The sequence below is a fragment of the Zea mays genome, chromosome 3 (genome assembly GCF_902167145.1).
Source record: "Zea mays cultivar B73 chromosome 3, Zm-B73-REFERENCE-NAM-5.0, whole genome shotgun sequence".
In the NCBI taxonomy this organism is placed as follows: Eukaryota; Viridiplantae; Streptophyta; class Magnoliopsida; order Poales; family Poaceae; genus Zea; species Zea mays.
The window spans coordinates 1,813,233-1,822,518 of NC_050098.1; the positions used below are offsets into that span (position 1 = coordinate 1,813,233).

The 9,286-nt window shown below is 50.1% G+C and overlaps 1 protein-coding gene and 1 pseudogene across 2 annotated transcripts; both read right to left on the minus strand.

Moving 5' to 3' along the window:
• Nucleotides 1-584: 584 nt before the first annotated feature.
• LOC103651707 (uncharacterized) lies at nucleotides 585-1,882 on the minus strand (annotated as a pseudogene).
• Nucleotides 1,883-1,911: 29 nt separating this feature from the next.
• On the minus strand, nucleotides 1,912-5,185 carry LOC103649538 (serine/threonine-protein kinase RHS3). 2 transcript variants are annotated; one of them, XM_023301949.2, is made up of 3 exons: nucleotides 4,881-5,185; nucleotides 2,945-3,570; nucleotides 1,912-2,872 (listed from the first exon to the last, which is right to left on the minus strand). In XM_023301949.2, exons 1-3 carry the CDS (start codon nucleotides 4,992-4,994, stop codon nucleotides 2,014-2,016), a joined length of 1,599 nt encoding a protein of 532 aa, XP_023157717.1. In that variant the 5' UTR covers nucleotides 4,995-5,185; the 3' UTR covers nucleotides 1,912-2,013. The 2 variants fall into 2 exon arrangements, with proteins under 2 accessions (XP_023157717.1, XP_008673478.2); XM_008675256.4 differs by lacking the exon at nucleotides 4,881-5,185 and adding an exon at nucleotides 3,757-4,026.
• Between the last annotated feature and the right edge of the window lie 4,101 nt (nucleotides 5,186-9,286).

Below are 9,286 nucleotides of genomic sequence, written 5' to 3' on the forward strand. Positions count from 1 at the left end.
GTATCGTGCCCCTTGGCCCTGACATAGTAGTCGACGGCCTGCTACATGGGTAGGCCCTTGTACTCCATGACAGTGGTCATGTCCACTTGAGTGTGCCCGACACGGCGCACGCGCCACATGTGCATGTGCTGAACCTGATCAGCGGTGAATCCCCAATGCGCCCGAGCATCTTGCTCATCAACCGTATGTGGACATGGCCGCCGCACACCCCAACATCTCCGATGCGTACACACTGATGGGCAACCCGTTCATCACCATGCCCGCCTTGTGTATGTTGTCGCTGTCCACGCTGTTCGCGCTATACTTGTCCATTCGCGCTGCATTTGTCCATCCCCATCGGTGGGATGAGGTGGTTGAACTGCATGAGCGCGAAAAGTAGGAAAAAAGAACAACCATGGTTGATGAGCAAGATGAGGAGTAAGAAAATAATGGACAACCTCTTTCCTCGGCCAAACACCCTATTGATGCATTTAAGGGGAACATGTTATATAAATAATAAATGTAGAAAAGAGAAGAAAAAAAGGAAAATCACAGCTTGCTCCCGTATTCTTTTACTTTTATACTCTCCTTTTTCTTCCTAAATTATGGGTTACGTTCATGCACATGGACAGTTGGGCTTCCACCGACCAACGTATTTGGATTTTTTTCTCCCAGAGAAGTTCCCTCTCTCTGTTCCTGACGTGATCAGCTCAGCTCTTCTTCCACTCCTCGGCGGCGCGGTCGGTGCCCACGATATAGGCCTTCTTCCTCCTCTGGCGCGCGCAGGCGCACACGATTGCGAAGCAGGCCGCGTACACGACGTACACGCGCCAGTTGGCGCGGGGCGCGGCCCCTGCCGCGGCGCGGTGGAAGATGACGGCGTAGTAGTGCACGCCAGCGGCGAGGCCGACCACCATCTGCGCGAGCCCGAGGGCCTTGGCGGCGTCCCCGTTGCTGTCGTCCTCGGGGGAGGCGGTGCCCGAGAAGATGGCGACGAGGTCCAACATCTGGAGCACGAGGTAGGTCATGAAGCCGAGTGACTGCGCGCCATGCGTCCAGGCGTAGGCGGCGGGGGAGGCCGCGTGGACGAAGCGCAGCGGCTCAAGCCCCGTGGCGGCCGCGGTGAGCGCGAGCGTCGCGAAGCAGATGGCGAGGTACGCCTGCGCCAGCAGCAGCGCGCGATGGAGGAGCGGTAGGTGCGGGCCCAGCGCGGTGAGCATGAAGAGCGACAGCACCAGCAGCACCGCCAGTGATGCCGCGGAGGCGGCCACCGCCGCCCACCGGCCGCCGAGGATCGGGCGCACGCCGTCGGCGATCCCGACGTTCGCCGCGGACAGGTACGCCTTGGAGTGCTGCGAGAGGCGCGCCAGGTCCGGCATCAGCGTCTCCTACAGCCGACTGGGCAGGTCCCGGAACTCAGAGATGAGGTCGTCGGTGCCTCCCTCTGCCTGCTTGGTCAACACCATGTCCTCCTCAACCTCCACCTCCGTCGCCAACTCCTCCTTGCTGACGACGACCGCATTGGCTTTTGCCTTGGCGTCGCGCCGGCGCCTTCTTGCCTGATTTGGTCGGTTTGGCACCGGCATCCGCGGTCGAATTGGCCGCCGGCGGTTTCTTCGCCTTCCGAGCCGCGACGGCAGCCTCAGATTTGGCACCCGTCTTGGAAACCTTGGTGGACTTTGCCAAATCGGCGCCCTTTCCTTTAGCGCGGGGTGTGGGGGAAGGGGCAGAACCGTGCACCGTGAACGCCTACACTATAGTCTTAAGCAGTAGTAGAGATAGAGATTATGTATGTGCATGGCAGGTTAGTGGGTAAAAGAAAAAAAAACACCTAATGTTTAGCAGCATCAAGATCAGTTGGCAATAAAAAATGACTTATAACCTGAGGAGTGAGGAGAGCCATAGCAAACTGTTCAATTGGCAATCAAGCTATAAACTGAACTGTGCCATGCATATGGAAACTTATATAGTTGTTCTTAAAAAATGACTTGTATTTTTTGTCTGCCAAAAACAAAAACATGATATATAGACAACCTAAAAATACTGAACAAAATTGCCGGTCTTTGGTTTAGCTGCAGGAGCACGATGAGCAGTGGCAACTGCCGCCGCCGGCTTCTCCTTAGATGCAAACCGGCCCAAGTCTGCAGGGTCAGGGACAGAAGGAGGGTGAGCATCCCTGACGAGTGCCCAGTTGACCCCATCAAAGAACGGGTGCTGCTTGATCTCAGCTGCGCCCCTCCTGGTGGCGATTCTCTTCTGGGGGTCCTTCACCAGAAGCCCACGGATGAGGTCCCGGGCGACGGTGCTCACAGGCACAGGCGGGGCCGCGTCGGGGAACCGCAGCGGCTGGTCCACCACGTTGCACAGCGTGGCGCGGTTGCTGTCCCCCTTGAACGGCGTCGTGCCATGGAGGAGCTCGTACAGGAAGATGCCGAAGGTCCACCAGTCCACCGCGCTCCCGTGGCCCTCGCCTCTGACGATCTCCGGCGCGAGGTACTCGTGCGTTCCGACGAACGACGTGGACCGCGCGTCCGTCGGCTCCGCGTTGAACTCCAGGATCGACCCGTCCTTGATGCTGGAGTCCGACCTGCTGGTCTTGCGGCTCTTCTTGGGGAGTACTATGCGCGGGAAGAACGCTGACGGTGACTGTATGCAGCCCTGGCCCTGCTGGCTGGCACCGTCGGCATGGACCACGCCGTTGTTGGCGGCGGCATGGACCGATGAGGATCTGACTAGCATCGGGCTGACCGAGCACCGCAGCGACAGATCGAAGTCGGAGAGCATGATGTGACCTCCATCTCTGACCAGGACGTTCTCTGGTTTCAGGTCCCTGTAGACGATGCCGAGCATGTGGAGGTACTCGAGAGCAAGCAACACCTCGGAGGCATAAAACCTGTCGTCGATCGGCAGGCAAACAATAAATAATACAGTTAAGAAGACAGTTGAAACGAAGCAACCAACCAACCTGGCTGCTTGCTCAGTGAAATGCCTGTTAGGCTGCTTCTGCCGAAGCGAATGGAGGTTACCGCCGCAGCAGTACTCCATGACGAGGCAGTAGAACTTGTCAGTCTCGAAGTGGGTGTACAGGGTGGGCAGGAAGGGGTGGTCGAGAAGGCCAAGTATCTGCCTCTCCGTGTGCGCGCGGACCAGCTTGTTCCGGCTGATGAGCGCCTCCTTGTCCATCACCTTCATGGCGAAGAAGGTGCCCGTGCCCCTCAGCTCCACGAGGTACACGCTGCCGATGTCTCCGTAGCCCAGGCGCTTCAGGAGCCTGAAGTGGACGAGGCTGAGCGGGGAGCCCCCGGCGCTGGCCGACCGGATGGCCTCCCACCTGCGATCGCTCCCAGTGTGCCGCTTCGTATGGCGGCCAGTACCACCGGAGCTATCCACCAAGCTGTCGTCACTGCTACCAGTGGAAGCGTCGGAGGTCTTGTCAGCTCTGCCCGCTCCTCCCGCGGCCGGCGCCTTGTCGGCTGCATCAACCGAGAGGCCATTCGACCGTGCACTCTCGTGGCTCCCGGCGGCATCGGAATCCATCTTGTCATTTGCAGCGGACAGCTTGCTGTATGATGACTTGCTGGAGGACTCCATCTGGAAAAAAAATAATCAGGACGTATATAGAAAAGCACATCAAGACACATCTATCAACAGAAATACAATGCAGTAATAGTAATCATTCATTCAATCGCTAGGCTACTGAATTATCCAAAAAAATGCGACGAAGCATTGGTTGATCGAAGTACAAGGACAATTGAACGAAGCGATCCAATACAATACCGAGGAGCGGTTACGGCGGCGGTGTAGGTTCCAAACGGCGGAAGGGCAGGCGATTCGACGATGATCATGATGATGACGACGAAGGAGGAGGAGGAGGAGGAGACGCGGCCCACCCCATTGGAATGGGATCGACGGAGAGCGGTGCCGTGGTGGCGAGAGGCGTGGATTGGAGCGGACGAGCGGACGATGGGTGGTGGGCATGGCTAAATTTAGGAGGAGTGTGGAGGTAGCTGGAGCGGTGGCGGTGGCGCCGACGGCGACCAGGGCAACCGAGCCAAGCACCCGACCACGTTCTGACGGCGTTTCCCAGGGGCCGGCAACGGTGGTGGGCCACCAAAGCACAAACAATTTTAGTCTTCTCGTTCGTTCGGCCCAACAACAACCGGCCGAGGCCCCTCAAACGTCCATACTCCTAAGACCATTTAAAATCCAGGACCGATTCAAAAGATAACAACAACAATAACATAGCCTTTTAGTCCTAAGCAAGTTAAGATAGATTAGAATTAAAACCCAACAAGTTGTCACCAAAAGAAAAAAAAGAGATAAAAGGAAGGGGAAAAGCTTTTGAGAACACTAAAAGGAAAAAAAAACCTATCAAAAGATAACAAAAAAATATACCATCAAAACCAAGATAGAAGAGATCAATTAAAAAAGTAACAGTTATCGTCGGCTTGCTCATGAACGCACCAAATTTAAAGAGTTCATATAAACGCGGAGATTCTGTGAGCATATGATACGCTCCCATTGCAAAATCCCTGTTAGGGATGCAAAAGCAACAACAGTATAAGGCTACTGTCATCATTTTCATGCACACTATGGGCCTCTTTGTTAGTGCTCTCAGACGCTCCAGCTCTTTCTGCCCCTCCGGCGCCGTCAGCGGAGTCACCTTCGCACAACTTCTAGCTAGGAGAGAGCCATTTTTGTGAGGGTGTCATTTCAGGAACAAGGCGGAGCCGGAGCCAATCTGCTAGGCATGTGGGCTATCGAGGAGTGGTTGGCCGGAGCTTCCCAGAGCTCTCCTAAACAGGCACTATATAATCTTGTGCGGAATTTCCTTTTTTTTACTGACTTACTGTGAAACTATCAACAAAAACAACAATACATCTCTCTATCTTAGAACTTACCACGCCACCGCCGAGCCACGAAAATGCCACTTGAGTCGTGCCTCGTCCTCGCGCGGCGGAGAGGCTGCCACCAACGAAGATCTTCGTCTTCCACCGCTCAAGGACTCCCTCCATGTTGCTATTGTTGCTAGATCCCTAAAAGCAAAAAACCTAAAAGTCGATGAAGTCGAGCGAGAGCGTGAGGAAAGTGTTCGATCTTCTTTTTTTCCCTTTTGCTTCTTCTACCTCTTCTGTATCCATTTTCTTACATCTAAGTCCTTTTATAACCCTATAATATGCTAACCTAGTGTCAATTGTTGGGGTGCACTTAATGTTTGCTTCACACCATGCTTGTCCCCTCCCCTCTTTTTGTGTAGGTTATGTTTGAGAGAAGAGGATTGTGGGGGCAAAAATTCTCTTGCTATTCAATTTTAACTAGCAAGAAAATTTTAACCCCCTGAATCCTCTTTAATCTCCTTGCTCCCAAACAAGTCCTTTAGAGTTTTTTTTTGGATTTTATGGTCGAGGTATACAATTAAATAAAACCAAGAATACGTTACATAGCTGGCACCAGCTAGCTGGCAAAACAGAAGTCGTAAATAAACTGAAATAATATGCAAAACTTACTAGCGTGCGAAAAATGCCGTTTCATCAACAACGTACTATTTTGTATGGTATGTCATTTAACAATGACGTGTGCTTGAGTGTGACGCTGGGATAGAAAACATACACGAGTTGTTAGTAGAAACGATAAGAAAAGTAAGTAGATCAACTAATAAATCATAGAGCACGATACACAAATTTACATATATATAAATTATTAATATATTACCAAATATTTGACATATAAAAATTATTATGCACTGTTTTAAAGTTTATAAGATAACAGATATAAAAATATAACAAAAAACACTTAGTTATATGATATTATTAAAAATATCTTCTAACATTTTGCGATACAAAGTCATCGCTTATATCATCGAGATCAATCTCATCCAACAACTTTTTTTCGATATATAGAATCGTCAAATCATTTAACCTCTCTTGAGTTATTGTTGACCATAAATAGTTCATAAAAAAATTAATTTTAAAAAGCTTCTCTCTACCGAAGCAACCATCATATGTATATAGTTTATAATACTCTTTCTATATCAAAATAAAATTGTTTTGCTTCTTTAGTGAATTTATCATCATCAATATAAACATAAAAATTAAGAGCTAAACCAAATACTATTTTAAAATGGATGAAGTATTGAAAGCTCTCTTGTGAGTTTTGGTGTTTGGATGACAACTCAATTAAAGGACTAACAAGTGTACTAAGTGTTGAACATGTGCTTAAGGTAAATCTAACAGGGTTCAACACAAGTGAACAATGTGATGGTCCAAGAACTGGATTATGGATACATAATGGACATCACAAGTAAGATGGACATTGCATAAAGTGAGACTCGGGTGCGTAGCTCGGAGACAACTGATCAAGCCAAGGACGGAGGCAAGAAGAGCTTCGAGGTACCAAGTGCACGGGAGAAGGTCAAGGAGGCTCAGGAACCCAAAGCCAAGGGTGAAGAAGAAGGCTTGCAAAGTCAAGGGTGATCGAGTTGAGAACAGCTACGGCACATCAAGGATCACTACATAAGGACGTGACTTACAGCCAATGAGGTAACAGCTACAGTTATGTGGTGTAAGTCATAAGGCTCAAGATCAAGCTCTAAGAAGGAGATCAAGGTCACTAGAAGGAGAACAAGTGTCAAAACCAGAACTGGAAGCAGCCCAAAAGAGCTAAGTTCACCTTGATCTTTAGTTTGGGTTGTTCCTATGTTTGGAGATGTTCTATGTGACCTTTGCAGGATGTTGGAGCCAAGAAATGTCAATCTAGATCAAGTCAAGCCGACTTGATGATTTATGAGTCCAACATCAAAGCTTAAGCATGTGAAATGCTATAGAAGTAATAATTAAGAGAAGGTATGTTTCTAGACTTAGTACATTGGTTTTTGTGTACTAATATACTTGTCTAAGTGTTAGAAACAGAAGGAAGAAGAAAAGGAAAGAGGTGCAAATGGTTTGGCTGTGTACAGCCAAGACTCAGCTCAGTCTGGCACACCGGACTGTCCGGTGCGCCAGGTTGAACTCCGGTGAACAGGCCGCTCTCGGGAGGAGTCTGGCGACGTACGGCTATAATTCACCGGACTGTCCGGTGGTGCACCGGACTGTCCGGTGAGCCAACGGTCGGCTGGGCCAACGGTCGGCCGCGCAATCCGCGCGTGACGCGTGGACGAGCCAACGGTCAGATAGGGGCACCGGACTGTCCGGTGTGCACCGAACAGTGTCCGGTGCGCCAACGGCTCCAGGACTGCAACGGTCGACTGCTCCATTTATGGAAGGAGATCAGGCACCGGACAGTGTCCGGTGGTGCACCGGACTGTCCGGTGCGCCACCCGACAGAAGGCAAGATTTGCCTTCCTGGATTGCTTCCAACGGCTCCTAGGCCCCTTGTACCTATAAAAGGGACCCCTAGGCGCCTCAAGCAATGTACAAGTGCAGCCAACAAGTGTAGACATTACTCGAATCAATTCTCACTCTCCCTCTTGTGTGTAACTCTATAGTTTGTGTAGAAGGCACAGCTATAAGCCTTTAGAGAGAGGAGAAGTGCTGCTAAGAGCTAGAGCAAGGTCTTGAGCGTATCGTTACTCTACCGAGGTGCTGCCGAGAAGTTTGTAAGCAGCCACGGTGTTGTTGTAACTCAACTCAATAGTGAAAGGCTCTATCTGTCATACTGACAGATCTGAGCAAACGGAGGAAGGAGTTGAAATAGACTCCAAGCCCAAGTGTGGCTAACTCCAACGAGGACTAGGCAAGCATTTCAGGCTTGGCCGAACCTCGGGATAAATCCTTGCGTCTGTGTGCTCTGTTCTGTATTGTATCCTGACTCTCTGTCTTACTCGCCTTTATATCTGCACTTCAATACTTATCTGTGGTATAAGCTTTATTTGAAGTGCAGGACATTTTGAGACATGATCTTCTATTCCGCTGCAACCTACTCGAAGGGTCTTCTCATTCCACTGCGTGCTAAGTCTTCGAGTAGAGTAAGATTTTAAGTTTTAAAGTGATAAGTTCTATTCGCCTATTCACCCCCCCTCTAGGCGACATCCAGATCCTGTTCCCGGGTCAAAGGGAACTTTCAAGTATTCGATAAGTAATTGAGACATTAGTTTACCAATATAAACGAGACTAGTCGATAACTCGATAGCGCATCGCTTTTTGTGTATTTTTGGGGCCCGGTGCGGCCGTACCCACCGCACCCCCTCAGGGCCGGCCCTGAGCGGTTTACAAGAGGAGCAAAAATGATGACACGTAACAAACTCCGGCCCAAACCTCCTGGCGATGGGCCCACGCTCCATTCGCCAACACGACCTCCATATGCAGAATTTAGGATACAAACTCAACACCAGTAGTTACTAGATATATAATAAATTAAAAGTAAAGATTGCATAGCCTAGCTGCAAGGGATGATGCTTTAGATCTTGTTTAGTTGAATAGGGAATGCAGAGGATTAAGAGAGAGTAAACCATTTCTTTTTATAAATGTGACTAGTCTAGATTAAATCATTTGCTTGAAAGAACCGTAATCGTCCACTAGTCTAGACTACCCATGCTAAAAAATGCCACAAAAGATAGAGGTAAGTAGCTGCATAGTTAAAACAATGCAACTTTAGACCAAATATTTGAACAGTACTTCAAGTTCGGATCAAATGTTTGAACATCATTACAAGCCCATATCACATATTTAAACAGCACTACAGGTCCATGTCTCAGATTCTAACTGGAGACACAAAATTTCCTATTCTTTAAAGCCGGTTAGAAACGGCTTCTGTCCAGCGTCCACGTCACTTTTTTTCCTTCGCCGTTCGATCCAGGATCAGTGGCCGACGACAACCGCCGCCTCCTTTCGTCCGATGCTGCTATGCGCTGCGACCACGTGTCTTCCGTGGCCCTGCTGCTTCTAGAAACATCGATTTGCAATCAATGGACACACGAACACATCGTCGAATCGTTTCATTGCCTCCACACACACGATGTCTCTAGAATTCTGTCGTGTGATGCCCTCCACATGGCGATGGCTTCCACAGGGCGAGGTGAAGCAGCCAGCTCCGCCCACCACCCCCACCCCTCCCCAAAACTCGCGCGGCCGACCGCCTCCGACGGAGGCAAGGTGAGGTTGCTTGTAGGAGCGCAAAGGTGTCGAGGACGACGTGCAGGTTCTTTCCCCACGCTAGCTCTCTCTCCCCCATCCCCCACCCACCAAGTCTGCCTCCTTGCTCCTAATAGAAATGCAGTTGTGCTCATCGACAAAGGTTTATTGAATCTTTGTGTTCGTGCATCCTTCACCGGTGAAGGTCTATTGAATCTTTGTGTTCGGGCTTCCTACAG